Below are 19,961 nucleotides of genomic sequence, written 5' to 3'. Positions count from 1 at the left end.
TTTAAAAATAATAAGACCCATATGTATATGTTGTTAATAGATGAAAATAGTTACAGAGCCCGTGAGGAAAAAATCAACGTGTATGAAAGGTGGACTCAAATATTTAGCGTTTTTTAAAAAGCGTCCGTGTTGCGTATAGTTAGTGACATTGTGTTCGTTAAGTTATTTCGAGCTTAACGATGGTGTCGTTGAATATTTAAGTAGAGTTTATTTAAGATTTTTTATGAAAATGTTGGTTTGACACTTTACCTCCCTGTTTGGGGGGTCGATTTTAATTTTTGAACAAAGTGTGGGGCCTATTTTGAAAAAAAAGGTGAAAGGACGAAAATGCCCTCAGTACTATTCATAAGTTTTGTCTAATAGAAAATACTAGAAAAATATTCGATCGCGCGTTGTTGCGGTTGTATTCAACACGCGGTCGAATTTGGATATATGTTGTTTGGTACCTAATATATCTAATAGGTTAAGTTGTTTGTTGTACGTGTATGTATATGTATGAAATATAGCCCGAAATATTTAGTGATTTTTAACGATGTCCGTTTCGCGCGTAGTTAGTCCCGTTGTGTTCGTTAGATTTTTTCGAGTTGAATGGTGATTTCGGAAAAATTTAACTCGCACCGAGCGAGAAGATAGGGCCATTTAAAAATTCGGGTGAAATTAGTTTCTTTTATTTTAATAATATTATATATTTACGGTTTTTACCTCTGAAAGAGTGTAAAGTTGAGGGGTCGTTGTGTAAATTGAGCCAAATTTGAGGAGCCGTTTGTAGTTGACTCAAAGCGACAATTCGAAATAACTGAAATGACGATATTAGCCACGCATTTTAGTATTATAGGTATATTATGGTAATTATGGTAATGGTAATGTGTATCCGTTTAATCCATATCGGATAGGACAAAACCTTTACGACATTAAAAATTAATTAGATCCCTAACAATATGTTACTCTTAATTAAACAAAGCAACCATATGTTACCAAATTATTGATCCTTTTTCTGTGAAGTTTGCATGTGCTACTCTCATAGTATCATGGCTCACCTGTTTCATCTTCACCAGACCACCACAGTTTTTAATATTTCGAATATATTCACAAACCAATCAAAATAACACTCATTTACTTAACCACTTAACCATTTAACCATCTGTCACTACACCAATTATTTCTAATATTTTTATATATATACTCTGCATACACAACGGCATTTACATACACACACAACCCAACAACACGCTCCCCTTCCCTCCCCAAAATATGGTCTCGCCGGAAATTATTCCGGTCACCACCAAATCAATCGAAAGTCCCCGCATTTCGTTCTCCGCCGAGTTCTTAGACGATGCTAATTTCATCTGCATTAATCCGCACGATAGAGATAAAGATAATGATAAAGATAAAGAAAAGCCAAAAGTTGGTGAGTTTGAGTTTCTATCGAACAACTTATCAGCTGCAACGAAAATGTTGACAGCTGACGAGCTTTTTTTCGAAGGGAAATTGCTTCCGTTTTGGCAGAAGCAATGTTCTGAAAAGCTAGCGAAAATTAGTATAAAACCGGAGAAGGTTAATGAGGTTGTGAAAATGGAAGAGATTAAAGTAGAAGAGAGCAATAGAATGAGTTGGTTTATCGATGAAGATCCGTCACCTAGACCGCCAAAATGTACGGTTTTATGGAAAGAATTATTACGGTTAAAGAAACAACGTGCGTCTTCTCTTTCACCATCTTCGTCTACTTCATCTTCTTCATCTGCTTCTTCGTTAGAAGAAGATTCGAAAAAGGAGAGGCAGGTGAAGAGAGTTAAAAAGGGACTGGAGAGAACCAGATCGGCCGGACTAAAGATCCGGCCGATGGTTAATCTCCCTGTTTGTACTCAAGGAGTACGGAGCAACTCTTTGCCTCCTCTTTTCGTTAGGAAAAATATGTTAAACAGGTAAAATTTTAGGTAATGTAGTGTTTAATTCCTGTTTAATTGATTTAATGTTGATTGTAATGTAATTTTGTTTGATTTTTTTAGCTAAATGGTTTCGTTTTAGTAATGTAAATGCGAGATTGTATTGTAGTTGAATGCATTCAATTCCTTGTCTAAAAATAAAACTAGATCCAATTTTGTTTGAGTTCCATGTTGTTGAAAGGAAAACCTCAAAATGTTGTTTAATTACTCAACAAGTTTAGTTTACATACATACACATGTATATTTATAATAAATCACTTGCTAAAATATATAAGCTATACACCAAAAATTAATCAAGAAATTATAACAATTTTGGAACAAAAAAAATCATCAAGAAGCTTGAATTGACACCTTGGGTCAAATCTTCTACATTTGATTTCTCAAATAGTTTGGTCAAGGATTTGGTGGGTCCAAAAATGGGTTACCAGGAGAAACCCTGAAAATTAACAAGAAGCATACATTGGATTAAAAAAGAGTTAAGCAATAAGCCAAAACACAAAGGAACATCAACCACTCCCTATTCTGCCAACAAAAATAAATCTTTAAAATTTAAAGAATCAAGATCTATTTTAACTTAAAAAATTAGTGCATTTATCTTGGTTTTTGAAAACCAGAAAACCATAAAGGTAAGGTAACATGGATGAAATTAAGATTGGTTAATTACCTCAAGTTTAATCCGGGTTTTCCTCTGAGGATGCTTGGAACTTGACCAGTAAAATTATTGTTTTGCAAGAATCTAATATAAACAAAGTACAAAATATATTACTAACATTATCGAATATTGATAATGGTCATTATATTGTGCAGTGGTGGCCACCTATGATATACGTAACATGAAAAAGGTACACGTCTACTCATTAAATATTCCATCTTCTTATGTCCTGTTTATACAATTAGTACACAAAAGAAGTCTAGGCCAATTAGTACTTTTGTCCATGATGGTACCACATTTTAAATCTGGTTGATCCATTATTGATACAATGCATGTTCTGCATTCTGTTATTTCAGAATTTGATTTAGTACTCGAGGGTTATAACTTAACATAATCTGCATATCACTAAAATGGGCGGGTCGGATGGTTTGTCAAAATGGGTGATATTTTTGGTACATGTCAACACATATTGGGTTGGAATTCAAACACGTTTTGCCTACTTCTAAACATATGTTGAATCCATTTGGCAAATTTTACCCTGTTGTAACCCATCCCTTTTAAACAGTCTCATTTACAAACAAACGAATCAAATTGACACCTCAAACATAAATTACACTAACAGGTTAATCATGTAATTAGGAACTCTTTATTTAAACATAGCACAGCAGATAACAGATAGCAGATTGCAATATGACCCACTATAAAGAAGCATTATATGTAACAATCATGTCATAAGTGTTACGGAGTATAATAGTACTTACAGTTCTTGCAATCTGTCAATATTTCCTAAAGACGAAGGAATCGGTCCATTGAAATTATTGTCCTCCAAATGTCTGTTTAAGAAGAAAAGAAATAGATATAAGTAAATAAAAAGCTCATATTGTACCATTGGTGCATTATGAATATGGGCTCCAGTGTTTTAACTTCTATCCTTCTGCATATGATCAATTTCTACTCATTCAAACCAAATTCATCCAATTTAAATTATACGTAGTATTTCTGTTCTTGTTTGTACTTTGCCAGCTTTCAAATCAATAAATATATTCTTACATTCAAAGATTCTTGATATATGCACACTTTATATTGATTGTTTTGTAATTTAATGTACTGCTCTTGTGATATAACGTTACTTAGAAACAAGACTAATGTCTTTTAATCATGACTCTCCAAATCTTAAATTTGATAAATATATATATATATAAATGAAATAAATGTTGAAACATTATATAAATAACTTACAAGGTCTTTAACATCCTCAGTGTACTCATATCAGGGATAGATCCTGACAGCCCATTGTTGCCAAGCCATCTGCAAATATCACCAAACAATCAATAAAAGCTTCTAACTTTAACAACTTTAATAATTTTGTGTATTTAAAACAGAGAGTAAATATATGTGGGCCCAAGAAATTAGCTAAAGATTGGTAATTTTCAAAGATTATGTGGATTTTTAACAAATTTTAGGCCTATATATCATTTCACTTGAATCTGAAATCAGAACATATAGAAGACGAAACTAATCAGTGTCATACAAGTCACTTAATGCTGTCAAATTCGCTACGTTAGGAGAAAGAATTCCCCTAAGGTCCATGCTTGTAAGATTTCTGCAAGAACCCGAAATTACAGAGTTAAACTATACACGAATAATCGTAAATTGTATACTTTTGTGATCATTTAAGCATTTAACTCACAATCCAATCACACGAATATTGGGTCCACCGGAACATGTGATTCCTGTCCATGAGTTTTCCTTTGGTAAACAAGGATCACCATTCCAATCAAATGGTGGGTTCTGAAAACTGTTCTTTAAACCATTCAATCCAATCACTACAAACCAACAAATTCAGATAAACATGTCAACAGTACTGAAACAATCAGATGTCACAATGGTCCCTATGGTTGGTATTAGATATCACTGGTGGTCCCTGTACTTTTTTTCCGTCATGGATGGTCCCTGTGTTTTGCATTTTGAATCACCAATGGTCTCTGTGGTGCATATCCACAGAGACCATCCTTGACGAAAAAATGCAAACCGCAAGGATCATCATTGATTCAAATGCAGATCACAAGGACCATCCTTGATGTAAAAAAGTACAAGAACCATCGATGATTTCTGAAACGAACCACATAGACCATTTCCATTTGTGATATTTTGTCTTAAATTAATCAAAATCAAAATTAAGAATGATATCACATCGCATACCGTCTCTCATATGAGTTCTTCCACCAACCGGTATCACTTCAAAAACTTCACCACCATTAATCAGAGGACCAAGGGTAGATCCAGGAGCAGGAGTGAGTACGATCTTAGTGGGCCCACCAAGCGGCCACTGATTGGCGAATAACGCAACACCAGATTGAGGAACCTTTAGATCGCTATAAAATGTCACGTTATTTATGCTAATACTAAATTGCCTTGATGTCCTGCTGTCCTCTGCAAAGTAGAGAGCAATGTAGTGCATTGTGTTTTGTAGAGGTTGAAGCGGCCACTCTAATTCGAGTTGTTGTGGTTGGTTGACCGTTAAATGTGTCTGAAATACTTTTAATGGTGGAAGGTTCCAGAAACTATTGATGAATATGTTTGATCCACTTGATTTTGTAGGATTATTTGCACCAAATGGCTCCCAATAACGATCAAACTGATCATCAGGATAACTGTATTCCATAACGGAGATTATGTTAACGATTTACACTTCAATTGTTACAGTTGATTAACGGATTATATTGAGTGATCAGCTTCCAAATCTGTTTATATGATTATTTGGCCCAGCTCTATACTTAGGGATGACATCGGGTCGGGTTTGGACTGGTTTAGGTAATCTCAGACACGAACCCGATTAAAAAAATCCGTCTCAAACCTGGACAAGCCGGGTCCCCAATTAGTTACTAACTAGCGGGTAACTGGGTTTCCCGTAGGTATTCGGGTTCCCGTTTACTTACGAACTATCGGGTAAACGGATTTTTTCACGGGTATTCGAGTCTTTTTCGGGTTTGCGAGCAGGGTAATCGGGTATACGGGCCGAGTATTATGGTATACAGGCCGCGTATATGGACTCGGATCTTTTTCGAGCATACGGGCAGGGTAATCGGGTTTGTGTCTAAAACCATCCCACGAATCCGGACCAGCGAAAAAATTAATAAACCATCTTCATACTCGTACCGGCCCTAGACCTATTTACCCGGCCCGAACCCGGCCCAAATATATCGGGGTTCTGGTTTTCCCGTCGGATACAGGTTATTTTGCCATCCATTTATACTATAGTTTTTTTTATTTATTAAAATTGGAATCCTGATGAAAAACTAGGTAATAAAACTTGTACCACATCAAATTGGTAACATAGTCCTAGTTGATTTGAGGCATCACTAGTAAAAGCAGATAGCTAATTGGTTGCACCTATCAATCATTTATAATTATGTAATGTAATGTAATAATCAATCAATCAATATATCAATCAATATAACTATGAAAACTAATGTAAAAACAACCACCTAATTCATGTCTACACATCTCTAACTAACAAATTGGATAAAAATCGGTACTAATCATACCTTATAATCGATCCATTATACCCAAAACTATGTCTCGCGACCAATCTAAGACTCGAATTCCCAAAATCGGTCGAATTATACAACGAATCATCCAACAAATTAAATTCCAAAGCAGATATAAACGGTTCAGACTTGGTATAACTATTCGCAGCCAAACAAACACTCATCGATTTCCCAACAGCACGAAAAACGCCTTCGTAATACGAAGCGAATCCAATAACATAATCATCAGTCGTATTCACAATACTCCACACAGTCCCATCCACAATTTGATCAAACACAGGTGGTGACACCCGTTGATCATTCACTCCACCGTAATAATAAGTCGTTCGAACTAAGTACTTACCCGTTCGATCTACGGGGACCACATAACAGAATTTTGGCATACGGTTATTGTCGTGAAGAAGTGGAAATGATCTGACGGTTGAGAGAATAGGAGAAAGATCAGTTTGTGTTATGTTCTTTGATCTACCTGTGGTAATGAAGCTTGTATCTGGTAACCATTCGCGATCGTTAATTATGGTACTTAAGGATGCACCGCAATTAATGAGGATCGATTTTGGGGGTTGGCATAGGGCAATTGGGATGATGGAGAGAATGAATAGAAAGTAAAACATGGTTGAATTTGTGTATGAAATTGTCTAAAAGAAGAAGAAGAAGATAATTAAGGATATGATGATTGTGAATTTGGTAATTGATTGAGTAGGTCAAATTAAAGTAGTGGAGTTGACAGAGTCCATATTTGACCTGACCCAGTAATGGAAGCAAGGAATACAAAAGATGAAGTTGGTGATTGGGAACGAATCACGCGGGAATTATTTTTTATATATTATTATTATTATTATTATTATTATTATTATTATTATTATTATTATTATTATTATTATTATTATTATTATTATTATTATTATTATTATTATTATAATAATAATAATAATAATAATAAAACTTAAAAGTTTTAAAACTTACAAAAAAATTAGTGGGAAGCCTAGAGACAATCTGGGCCCCCACACCTCTAGCAATAGCAAAACCTATCCTAGTAAAAATATGAGCAGCAGCACCGGCACTAATATCTTGCGCCATCGAACTCTTCTGAACCCGCTTTAGCAAAGAAACAGCATCCTTCTCTAATTCCCCCAGGGAAGAAAATGAGAAAGGAATAAAACCATAACCAATCGCCTGACAGCTAGATTCGTACTTGACCCGCTTCCGACGAGCCGCATCAACCACAGCACGTCCAGGGACAAAGTCAGAAAGCCCAGACTGCGTCAAAGGAGAAGACCCTGTCAAGTCAACACAAACATCGCGACCACAATCCCAGGAATAAAGTAACACATCTGCAGGTCTGAGGGCCCTGTCGTTCCCTCCAGACAACCCAATGTCAACCTCCTTTCTCGCTGAAATCCCAGATCGATAACAAACATCAACAAGGGAATCCCGAACAATATTATGTCGATGCTTAATACCCACCATACCAGCACAAGACACGGCGTGATCCCCGAAAATATTCCCAGTAAAAACCCTTGAACAGGCAGAGCATGCCGTCGAGATAGAGAACAAAGGAACACCTAACCGGTAGCACAACACACATCGGTAAGTCTTTGCGTTCATCGTCTGACCCAACCCCAAAATAGGGACTGCCCTTAGCCAAGCAGATGTGTGATCACCCTGCTGTGATTTCCATAAGGCCGATTGTCGGGGAGATAACGAAAAAGTGGATTCTGCAGAAGCGGTAACCTTTGTGAAATAAACATCTGCCAATTTCTTCATGAGTATTGGGGCAGCGACCTCACTCGGATTACCTAAAATATCAAACCCAACCGTATTATTAAACAGACCCACTGCATCTTCAAAATCACGACCAAGACCAACAATACCCGTATGACGTAAGAGCTTGGTCTGCAACCCAGCAGACTGTAATCGAGAAGCCAGAAAAGCATAATGACGAACATCTCCCGCAGAATAAACACCAAGCCCTCCAAATGCAAATGGCAAGGTGGCAAGCCGCCACTGCCAATCACCAAACCCAGGCCCTGAAGCAGTAACAATACGCTCCAAAGAAGATCGAAGGGCTTCATCGAAAGCGCGTTGAGCCGCCTTAAATATACTAGGAGGACAAGTACGCAAGGTAAAGTAGAGTTTAGAAACTCCCGTACATGCCCTAAGCAACAACAACTCACACTGAGGATCATCAAGCTTAGCAACCTTATCCATAAGCGCAATGGACTTGGTCACCCTTTGCATCACCAGTTCACTACTAAAACCAAGATCGGAAGTTGCGGGGCCCCTAGCAACTTAACACCATTTAAAGGCCGAGCAATATTAGGAGGAAAGACACCTACTTGCCTGCTGCGAGGGTCCTCCGTAGGCCAGAAAATTTCTGTTTTTTCAACGTTGAGATGTAACCCAAAACGAGGCCCATCCTCCATAATCAAATGCAAAACCTTCCTGTAACATCCCGCGTTTTTCCGTTAAATTTAATTTTAACACCGTCTTTTTTTTTAAAACATAATCTTTCGTATTTAAATTCGTAGTTTTCGTTGACTAACGTTCATAATAATTCCGTCATTTAATTATAACATCTCTCGTTAACTTGCGTTTTAAAAATATTCGATCGGTTAAATCCCGCACCCGCTTTGAAACTCGAGGGACCGGAGTTTCCAAATGGGCAAACTAGTTGACTAGGTCAACTAGTCAACCCATTTCACCACCATTCAATCCCTCCATCTCTCTCTCTTTCTCTCTAGCAAGAACACCCACAAACCCCAACTTCATAGAATCATCATCTAAATTCGGGATTGGAAGCAAACTTCAAAACAAATTACATATTTGGAATCCTCTCTTCATCCTCTACAATTTGATACCAACTTCATCTCGTTTGGGTAACATTTCTAAAACTCTAGATTTTCTCTAAATTCGTGTTTTTATACTTGAAATGGTGTTAGTTAGTGTCTATGGCTCGTGTATAACATGAATATATATTTTGTTTGCTCGATTCGTTGTTTTGAGTAACTAGTTTGAACATTTGAAATGGGTGTGCTAAATCTTTGATTTTGGATGAGTTAATGTTGTTAAATTGTTAAAGTTCATGTTTTAATTGTGTTACTAGTATCACTAGCTTCGTTTTGATGCGTAGGTTGATTAAGAAAACTTCAAAAACATGAATATTGATTTTGTGATGTTTGACTAGGGTTTGATAGTTCTTGACATGAACTTTTGATGCTTGAATGCCATGGAATGTTAATTGTTAGTGATTAGTTGTAATGTATACTTAATTACCTTCGAAACGGCATATCGTATGTGTAAATTGGATTCCCGAATCATAAAATACGTTTTACGAACTTGAAACTTTGAAAATAAACCTTTCTTGATCAATTGACGAGTTTTCGGTTATGGTAAATGATGTTTTTGATTGATGATATGTGGTTAGTTGTATTCCTCGTCAAAATACCTTTTCGACGATATATGATAGGCATTATAAGTGTTTGCGGGTCAAGAATTGGGTTGGAAAAGGTTTTGGTTCGTGCACACTTGGAAAAACTGACCAGAATTCTCTGCCCAGGTAGTGGCGCGGCGCGCCACATACCCGCGCGGCGCGCAGAATCGCCTGGCCAGATTCTGCTCACTTTGTCACATTTCACGCGAAATGTTTGACTAGCTACCGACCTCCGATTCACATGAAACTTGTTCTAATATGCTTATATATGAATAAAAACCTCAGAAAAATAGTTCGGGACCGAACCCGAACGTGTTGACTTTTTCGTTGACTTTGACTAAGTTTGACTTTTAGTCAAACTTAACCAAACTTTTATACAATCATTCTAACATGCTTTTATACTTGTTTCTTGTATGAAACTTGACAACGTGATTCACATGCTATACTTAATCGAGTCGTAACGAGCCATAGGACTAATTGAACACATTTCACCCGACCTTGTGTCGTAACCGGTTAATTGATACAACTTACTTGTTTAGGTCAAGGCTAAGCAACTTTCATGCATACGTTACTTTGTGAAGTACTTTTATACTCGTGCACTCGAGGTGAGATCATAGTCCCACCTTTTCAACAACTTTTTATACTTTTAAATTGTGGGCTGAGAAACATATACTTTGTTACATTTTGTACTACTTGCTTTTATACTTTGAACACAAGTACAAGGAAAACAAACATTCCACAGCGAGTTAGAACAAAAAAAATCCTCAATTCGATTATCATTAGTTACACTTGCAGGGTGTAAGCGAGAACTTATATTGTGTGGCCATACGGGTTTGACAAACCCTCATTCGGACGGTTCGCTACCGTTATGCGGATGAAATATATTTTTGAGAAACAGTGTATGTTCTAACACTATTGTGATGGGGTTCTATGGAAGGAAACGTTAAGTCTTGATAATTGGGTGCTCGCGAACAATACTTTTGGAATGCAAACGATTTTGATAATCAACTATGGGAATACTAAATCTTGTGGTTCAAAAACAACGTTTACAAATACACCTATGATTTCACCAACGTTTTTCGTTGACAGTTTTCTATATGTTTCTCAGGTTCATACTTGGCTATTTGATACATGCTTCCGCGTACACTCATACTTGCTTGGAGTCTACCATGCATACATACGCTAGGGATAGCACTTTTGGATTCAAACTTTTGTTTACATACTTACGCTATTTATAGCAACTGTGTTTTTCAACTTATATTATGTCGCAAGTTATTTCATTTATACTTTATGACTTTTGTAAACTTAGACTTGTTGTCGAACGGTTTTGTAAACTAAACTTGCAAGTCTTGTACCTTTCAAATGAATGCGACATAATTTTGGTCAAACGAGTCTCATATAGGGACTACGACCACGCAACGGGACCTAAGTTAACGGCGCCGTCAATAACGGTTTTGGTCGGGTCGTTACAAGTGGTATCAGAGCGTTGGTTGTAGGGAACTAGGACGTGCATTAGTGTGTCTAACAGAGTCGTTAGGACGCATTAGTGAGTCTAGACTACAACCGGATAGTTAGCCATTGCATTCTGACATACATTTGCTATAGATAGCACTTACTTGACTACTTGTGCATTATACTTGAATCATTCTTAGGCAAACTTTTTAATGGTACCCAACCTTCATCATACGAACTCGTATTCCGCCACTTTTTGGTAACACACGTAAATTCATGATTCATACACGTATGGATGATGACGACTTCATTAGTCACACTTGTTCGGGAACTCTGTCTCCCGGATTGTTATTTGCCACCGTTTCAACTTACTATCGGTTTCCCACTGATGTTTCTTACTATCTACTTTTTGGTGTTACTACCATCACTACTCTAGGTGAGTATCGTCATCAACATTTATCACTACGGTTGCGTGCTACTCGTTATCATGACTCGTTACTCTTTTCATACCTAAATACATTATTGTTTGAATCGAACCGATTTGACGTTAACAATCATTTATACACTTCCCTCGGGGAAATGCTTCTTTAGAGTTGTAGAAACTCTTTCGATTTAATACGAGTCACGTTTGAGACGTCGTTACATTTTGTTCATTTTAGATTTTCGCGATTACACGAACTTGAATCTATAGAGTGATGTGGGAATGGAGGTATGAGTTAGCGTAATATAACGACACTCGATCAACGTGGTTATATTACGGTAAGACATACCAAAGTTCTAGTGACGCGTGATGGTGGTTAGACTCGATCAACCTAAACACCACCATGTGCCATGTACATGACTTCATCTTTTCAGGTTTGGACATCCGAAAACTCCGAGAATATTTATAACAACCATACCGGGGACGCACCTTCGACTATTGTCGAACTATAATTATGCTTCCGAATGAATGATGAATTCTTTCGACTTCAACCATATGTTACACGTGTATACTATCTCGTCCTCGCCCAGTCTTATTGACTAACTACAATTTACTCGTTATGCTCACATCGAGGCGGAAACTTCTCTTGCATCACCCTTTTAATTCCGGTTCGGGAAATATTTTATTCTAAACTCTCAATGGAGAGAGAGACCCTTCACGTTATACTAGTATTCGCCTCGAAGGTGAATAGTCCCGACGAACGTTTTTGGAAACCGATAAATCTTCCGCGGCGTAAACCTTTTGAGGAACGAAACTTGTTCTAACATATTTTAAGGAAATTCTAGCTCGGCACGGCGTGCCATCTCCATTTAAATTTCGGATCGAGATCCTCGTTTCACTTCTAGATTTTGGAGAACCTTACAAAAAGCCTCGGGACCGCGTTTAGACATGAGTACCGCGTACCATCCACAACCGACGGACCGAACAAACATGCGATTTAAACCTTGGAAACCATAATACAAGTTTGTATTACTAACTTCAAATTTACTTGAGAAAAGTATTTTCTTTTAGCTTAATCCTCGTACTACAATGATTTTCATTCGAGTTTTAACGTCACTCCTTTTGAAACCACATGTGACCGGAAACGTCATTCTCTTTTGTCGAACCAAGTAAACGATGATCAATTCACCGGGGCCGAGGTTATTCATGAGCAACCGAGAAAATTTATTCATATTCAGGTAAAACCCTACGCGACTCGTAATCACCAAGAGCTACGCCGATGTTAGACGTAAACATTTCAAATAAACCGCGTCACGTTAAGAGTCGCACCTTGGAAAGGTGCAATCCGTTTCGGGAAACGTAGGAAGCTAAATCCGCTATATTTCGATCCTTTAAATTCTTGGGGTGTTTTGGACCCGTCGCTAGCCGTTTAGACTTTTCCGACTCATTTTGGGTCTCCGTTTATCCTACATTCGATGTATCAACTCAAAGACGTGTTTTGCGAAACGAGAACTTGTTATCTCCTTTGATGAACTCACTATCGACGATAACCCTCACTTCCTAGGAGGACCGGTTGAAACCATAAATCGTGAAGCCAAACCTTAAAACAACATATGATCCCGACCGTCAAAATTCGTTGAAATACCCTAGAACGTACTTCTCCCTCATTCGTAAAATTGGCAACACAAAATCTCGAGGAAGATTCAACAACTACTACTTCCAACTAAATTTCGGGACGAAATTTCTTTTGAGGCGTGGATAATGTAACATCCCGCGTTTTTCCGTTAAATTTAATTTTAACACCGTCTTTTTTTTAAAACATAATCTTTCGTATTTAAATTCGTAGTTTTCGTTGACTAACGTTCATAATAATTCCGTCATTTAATTATAACATCTCTCGTTAACTTGCGTTTTAAAAATATTCGATCGGTTAAATCCCGCACCCGCTTTGAAACTCGAGGGACCGGAGTTGCCAAATGGGCAAACTAGTTGACTAGGTCAACTAGTCAACCCATTTCACCACCATTCAATCCCTCCATCTCTCTCTCTTTCTCTCTAGCAAGAACACCCACAAACCCCAACTTCATAGAATCATCATCTAAATTCGGGATTGGAAGCAAACTTCAAAACAAATTACATATTTGGAATCCTCTCTTCATCCTCTACAATTTGATACCAACTTCATCTCGTTTGGGTAACATTTCTAAAACTCTAGATTTTCTCTAAATTCGTGTTTTTATACTTGAAATGGTGTTAGTTAGTGTCTATGGCTCGTGTATAACATGAATATATATTTTGTTTGCTCGATTCGTTGTTTTGAGTAACTAGTTTGAACATTTGAAATGGGTGTGCTAAATCTTTGATTTTGGATGAGTTAATGTTGTTAAATTGTTAAAGTTCATGTTTTAATTGTGTTACTAGTATCACTAGCTTCGTTTTGATGCGTAGGTTGATTAAGAAAACTTCAAAAACATGAATATTGATTTTGTGATGTTTGACTAGGGTTTGATAGTTCTTGACATGAACTTTTGATGCTTGAATGCCATGGAATGTTAATTGTTAGTGATTAGTTGTAATGTATACTTAATTACCTTCGAAACGGCATATCGTATGTGTAAATTGGATTCCCGAATCATAAAATACGTTTTACGAACTTGAAACTTTGAAAATAAACCTTTCTTGATCAATTGACGAGTTTTCGGTTATGGTAAATGATGTTTTTGATTGATGATATGTGGTTAGTTGTATTCCTCGTCAAAATACCTTTTCGACGATATATGATAGGCATTATAAGTGTTTGCGGGTCAAGAATTGGGTTGGAAAAGGTTTTGGTTCGTGCACACTTGGAAAAACTGACCAGAATTCTCTGCCCAGGTAGTGGCGCGGCGCGCCACATACCCGCGCGGCGCGCAGAATCGCCTGGCCAGATTCTGCTCACTTTGTCACATTTCACGCGAAATGTTTGACTAGCTACCGACCTCCGATTCACATGAAACTTGTTCTAATATGCTTATATATGAATAAAAACCTCAGAAAAATAGTTCGGGACCGAACCCGAACGTGTTGACTTTTTCGTTGACTTTGACTAAGTTTGACTTTTAGTCAAACTTAACCAAACTTTTATACAATCATTCTAACATGCTTTTATACTTGTTTCTTGTATGAAACTTGACAACGTGATTCACATGCTATACTTAATCGAGTCGTAACGAGCCATAGGACTAATTGAACACATTTCACCCGACCTTGTGTCGTAACCGGTTAATTGATACAACTTACTTGTTTAGGTCAAGGCTAAGCAACTTTCATGCATACGTTACTTTGTGAAGTACTTTTATACTCGTGCACTCGAGGTGAGATCATAGTCCCACCTTTTCAACAACTTTTTATACTTTTAAATTGTGGGCTGAGAAACATATACTTTGTTACATTTTGTACTACTTGCTTTTATACTTTGAACACAAGTACAAGGAAAACAAACATTCCACAGCGAGTTAGAACAAAAAAAATCCTCAATTCGATTATCATTAGTTACACTTGCAGGGTGTAAGCGAGAACTTATATTGTGTGGCCATACGGGTTTGACAAACCCTCATTCGGACGGTTCGCTACCGTTATGCGGATGAAATATATTTTTGAGAAACAGTGTATGTTCTAACACTATTGTGATGGGGTTCTATGGAAGGAAACGTTAAGTCTTGATAATTGGGTGCTCGCGAACAATACTTTTGGAATGCAAACGATTTTGATAATCAACTATGGGAATACTAAATCTTGTGGTTCAAAAACAACGTTTACAAATACACCTATGATTTCACCAACGTTTTTCGTTGACAGTTTTCTATATGTTTCTCAGGTTCATACTTGGCTATTTGATACATGCTTCCGCGTACACTCATACTTGCTTGGAGTCTACCATGCATACATACGCTAGGGATAGCACTTTTGGATTCAAACTTTTGTTTACATACTTACGCTATTTATAGCAACTGTGTTTTTCAACTTATATTATGTCGCAAGTTATTTCATTTATACTTTATGACTTTTGTAAACTTAGACTTGTTGTCGAACGGTTTTGTAAACTAAACTTGCAAGTCTTGTACCTTTCAAATGAATGCGACATAATTTTGGTCAAACGAGTCTCATATAGGGACTACGACCACGCAACGGGACCTAAGTTAACGGCGCCGTCAATAACGGTTTTGGTCGGGTCGTTACAAGTGGTATCAGAGCGTTGGTTGTAGGGAACTAGGACGTGCATTAGTGTGTCTAACAGAGTCGTTAGGACGCATTAGTGAGTCTAGACTACAACCGGATAGTTAGCCATTGCATTCTGACATACATTTGCTATAGATAGCACTTACTTGACTACTTGTGCATTATACTTGAATCATTCTTAGGCAAACTTTTTAATGGTACCCAACCTTCATCATACGAACTCGTATTCTGCCACTTTTTGGTAACACACGTAAATTCATGATTCATACACGTATGGATGACGACGACTTCATTAGTCACACTTGTTCGGGAACTCTGTCTCCCGGATTGTTATTTGCCACCGTTTCAACTTACTATCGGTTTCCCACTGATGTTTCTTACTATCTACTTTTTGGTGTTACTACCATCACTACTCTAGGTGAGTATCGTCATCAACATTTATCACTACGGTTGCGTGCTACTCGTTATCATGACTCGTTACTCTTTTCATACCTAAATACATTATTGTTTGAATCGAACCGATTTGACGTTAACAATCATTTATACACTTCCCTCGGGGAAACGCTTCTTTAGAGTTGTAGAAACTCTTTCGATTTAATACGAGTCACGTTTGAGACGTCGTTACATTTTGTTCATTTTAGATTTTCGCGATTACACGAACTTGAATCTATAGAGTGATGTGGGAATGGAGGTATGAGTTAGCGTAATATAACGACACTCGATCAACGTGGTTATATTACGGTAAGACATACCAAAGTTCTAGTGACGCGTGATGGTGGTTAGAATCGATCAACCTAAACACCACCATGTGCCATGTACATGACTTCATCTTTTCAGGTTTGGACATCCGAAAACTCCGAGAATATTTATAACAACCATACCGGGGACGCACCTTCGACTATTGTCGAACTATAATTATGCTTCCGAATGAATGATGAATTCTTTCGACTTCAACCATATGTTACACGTGTATACTATCTCGTCCTCGCCCAGTCTTATTGACTAACTACAATTTACTCGTTATGCTCACATCGAGGCGGAAACTTCTCTTGCATCACCCTTTTAATTCCGGTTCGGGAAATATTTTATTCTAAACTCTCAATGGAGAGAGAGACCCTTCACGTTATACTAGTATTCGCCTCGAGGGTGAATAGTCCCGACGAACGTTTTTGGAAACCGATAAATCTTCCGCGGCGTAAACCTTTTGAGGAACGAAACTTGTTCTAACATATTTTAAGGAAATTCTAGCTCGGCACGGCGTGCCATCTCCATTTAAATTTCGGATCGAGATCCTCGTTTCACTTCTAGATTTTGGAGAACCTTACAAAAAGCCTCGGGACCGCGTTTAGACATGAGTACCGCGTACCATCCACAACCGACGGACCGAACAAATATGCGATTTAAACCTTGGAAACCATAATACAAGTTTGTATTACTAACTTCAAATTTACTTGAGAAAAGTATTTTCTTTTAGCTTAATCCTCGTACTACAATGATTTTCATTCGAGTTTTAACGTCACTCCTTTTGAAACCACATGTGACCGGAAACGTCATTCTCTTTTGTCGAACCAAGTAAACGATGATCAATTCACCGGGGCCGAGGTTATTCATGAGCAACCGAGAAAATTTATTCATATTCAGGTAAAACCCTACGCGACTCGTAATCACCAAGAGCTACGCCGATGTTAGACGTAAACATTTCAAATAAACCGCGTCACGTTAAGAGTCGCACCTTGGAAAGGTGCAATCCGTTTCGGGAAACGTAGGAAGCTAAATCCGCTATATTTCGATCCTTTAAATTCTTGGGGTGTTTTGGACCCGTCGCTAGCCGTTTAGACTTTTCCGACTCATTTTGGGTCTCCGTTTATCCTACATTCGATGTATCAACTCAAAGACGTGTTTTGCAAAACGAGAACTTGTTATCTCCTTTGATGAACTCACTATCGACGATAACCCTCACTTCCTAGGAGGACCGGTTGAAACCATAAATCGTGAAGCCAAACCTTAAAACAACATATGATCCCGACCGTCAAAATTCGTTGAAATACCCTAGAACGTACTTCTCCCTCATTCGTAAAATTGGCTACACAAAATCTCGAGGAAGATTCAACAACTACTACTTCCAACTAAATTTCGGGACGAAATTTCTTTTGAGGCGTGGATAATGTAACATCCCGCGTTTTTCCGTTAAATTTAATTTTAACACCGTCTTTTTTTTTTAAAACATAATCTTTCGTATTTAAATTCGTAGTTTCCGTTGACTAACGTTCATAATAATTCCGTCATTTAATTATAACATCTCTCGTTAACTTGCGTTTTAAAAATATTCGATCGGTTAAATCCCGCACCCGCTTTGAAACTCGAGGGACCGGAGTTGCCAAATGGGCAAACTAGTTGACTAGGTCAACTAGTCAACCCATTTCACCACCATTCAATCCCTCCATCTCTCTCTCTTTCTCTCTAGCAAGAACACCCACAAACCCCAACTTCATAGAATCATCATCTAAATTCGGGATTGGAAGCAAACTTCAAAACAAATTACATATTTGGAATCCTCTCTTCATCCTCTACAATTTGATACCAACTTCATCTCGTTTGGGTAACATTTCTAAAACTCTAGATTTTCTCTAAATTCGTGTTTTTATACTTGAAATGGTGTTAGTTAGTGTCTATGGCTCGTGTATAACATGAATATATATTTTGTTTGCTCGATTCGTTGTTTTGAGTAACTAGTTTGAACATTTGAAATGGGTGTGCTAAATCTTTGATTTTGGATGAGTTAATGTTGTTAAATTGTTAAAGTTCATGTTTTAATTGTGTTACTAGTATCACTAGCTTCGTTTTGATGCGTAGGTTGATTAAGAAAACTTCAAAAACATGAATATTGATTTTGTGATGTTTGACTAGGGTTTGATAGTTCTTGACATGAACTTTTGATGCTTGAATGCCATGGAATGTTAATTGTTAGTGATTAGTTGTAATGTATACTTAATTACCTTCGAAACGGCATATCGTATGTGTAAATTGGATTCCCGAATCATAAAATACGTTTTACGAACTTGAAACTTTGAAAATAAACCTTTCTTGATCAATTGACGAGTTTTCGGTTATGGTAAATGATGTTTTTGATTGATGATATGTGGTTAGTTGTATTCCTCGTCAAAATACCTTTTCGACGATATATGATAGGCATTATAAGTGTTTGCGGGTCAAGAATTGGGTTGGAAAAGGTTTTGGTTCGTGCACACTTGGAAAAACTGACCAGAATTCTCTGCCCAGGTAGTGGCGTGGCGCGCCACATACCCGCGCGGCGCGCAGAATCGCCTGGCCAGATTCTGCTCACTTTGTCACATTTCACGCGAAATGTTTGACTAGCTACCGACCTCCGATTCACATGAAACTTGTTCTAATATGCTTATATATGAATAAAAACCTCAGAAAAATAGTTCGGGACCGAACCCGAACGTGTTGACTTTTTCGTTGACTTTGACTAAGTTTGACTTTTAGTCAAACTTAACCAAACTTTTATACAATCATTCTAACATGCTTTTATACTTGTTTCTTGTATGAAACTTGACAACGTGATTCACATGCTATACTTAATCGAGTCGTAACGAGCCATAGGACTAATTGAACACATTTCACCCGACCTTGTGTCGTAACCGGTTAATTGATACAACTTACTTGTTTAGGTCAAGGCTAAGCAACTTTCATGCATACGTTACTTTGTGAAGTACTTTTATACTCGTGCACTCGAGGTGAGATCATAGTCCCACCTTTTCAACAACTTTTTATACTTTTAAATTGTGGGCTGAGAAACATATACTTTGTTACATTTTGTACTACTTGCTTTTATACTTTGAACACAAGTACAAGGAAAACAAACATTCCACAGCGAGTTAGAACAAAAAAAATCCTCAATTCGATTATCATTAGTTACACTTGCAGGGTGTAAGCGAGAACTTATATTGTGTGGCCATACGGGTTTGACAAACCCTCATTCGGACGGTTCGCTACCGTTATGCAGATGAAATATATTTTTGAGAAACAGTGTATGTTCTAACACTATTGTGATGGGGTTCTATGGAAGGAAACGTTAAGTCTTGATAATTGGGTGCTCGCGAACAATACTTTTGGAATGCAAACGATTTTGATAATCAACTATGGGAATACTAAATCTTGTGGTTCAAAAACAACGTTTACAAATACACCTATGATTTCACCAACGTTTTTCGTTGACAGTTTTCTATATGTTTCTCAGGTTCATACTTGGCTATTTGATACATGCTTC

General features: G+C 37.5%; 3 protein-coding genes across 3 annotated transcripts; 1 reads left to right on the top strand and 2 right to left on the bottom strand.

Annotated features, from left to right (window-relative positions):
* Positions 1-1,251: 1,251 nt before the first annotated feature.
* LOC139842660 (uncharacterized) lies at positions 1,252-1,926 on the top strand. Its single transcript, XM_071832778.1, has one exon. It carries the CDS (start codon positions 1,252-1,254, stop codon positions 1,924-1,926), a length of 675 nt encoding a protein of 224 aa, XP_071688879.1.
* A 201-nt stretch (positions 1,927-2,127) lies between these two features.
* Positions 2,128-6,823, bottom strand: LOC139845137 (probable LRR receptor-like serine/threonine-protein kinase At1g67720). The gene is made up of 8 exons (XM_071835363.1): positions 6,144-6,823; positions 4,798-5,249; positions 4,286-4,421; positions 4,127-4,198; positions 3,835-3,903; positions 3,357-3,428; positions 2,608-2,679; positions 2,128-2,379 (listed from the first exon to the last, which is right to left on the bottom strand). The coding sequence occupies exons 1-8, from the start codon at positions 6,758-6,760 to the stop codon at positions 2,337-2,339; spliced, it is 1,533 nt and encodes a 510-aa protein (XP_071691464.1). The 5' UTR covers positions 6,761-6,823; the 3' UTR covers positions 2,128-2,336.
* Positions 6,824-6,855: 32 nt separating this feature from the next.
* On the bottom strand, positions 6,856-8,389 carry LOC139842659 (uncharacterized). Its single transcript, XM_071832777.1, has 3 exons — positions 8,021-8,389; positions 7,619-7,945; positions 6,856-6,890 (listed from the first exon to the last, which is right to left on the bottom strand). The coding sequence occupies exons 1-3, from the start codon at positions 8,385-8,387 to the stop codon at positions 6,856-6,858; spliced, it is 729 nt and encodes a 242-aa protein (XP_071688878.1). The 5' UTR covers positions 8,388-8,389.
* Between the last annotated feature and the right edge of the window lie 11,572 nt (positions 8,390-19,961).

The sequence above is a fragment of the Rutidosis leptorrhynchoides genome, chromosome 4 (assembly GCF_046630445.1).
Source record: "Rutidosis leptorrhynchoides isolate AG116_Rl617_1_P2 chromosome 4, CSIRO_AGI_Rlap_v1, whole genome shotgun sequence".
NCBI lineage: Eukaryota > Viridiplantae > Streptophyta > Magnoliopsida > Asterales > Asteraceae > Rutidosis > Rutidosis leptorrhynchoides.
The sequence above is the reverse complement of the archived record's forward strand: the minus strand, read 5'-3'. Positions and strand labels throughout refer to the sequence as shown.

Excerpts from the sequence above, each read along its gene's own strand:
- LOC139842660 (XM_071832778.1), top strand. The coding sequence starts at position 1,252 with ATGGTCTCGCCGGAAATTATTCCGGTCACCACCAAATCAATCGAAAGT.
- LOC139845137 (XM_071835363.1), bottom strand. The coding sequence starts at position 6,760 with ATGTTTTACTTTCTATTCATTCTCTCCATCATCCCAATTGCCCTATGC. Across the intron at positions 4,422-4,797 it reads AAGAACTCATATGAGAGACG|TGATTGGATTGAATGGTTTA; the intron begins GTATGCGATGTG and ends GTTGGTTTGTAG. Across the intron at positions 2,680-3,356 it reads ATTGACAGATTGCAAGAACT|ATTCTTGCAAAACAATAATT; the intron begins GTAAGTACTATT and ends TGTTTATATTAG.
- LOC139842659 (XM_071832777.1), bottom strand. The coding sequence starts at position 8,387 with ATGCAAAGGGTGACCAAGTCCATTGCGCTTATGGATAAGGTTGCTAAG. Across the intron at positions 7,946-8,020 it reads CAAGCTCTTACGTCATACGG|GTAATCCGAGTGAGGTCGCT; the intron begins GTATTGTTGGTC and ends TTGATATTTTAG. Across the intron at positions 6,891-7,618 it reads TCACGCCGTGTCTTGTGCTG|GTCAAATATGGACTCTGTCA; the intron begins GTATGGTGGGTA and ends TTACTGGGTCAG.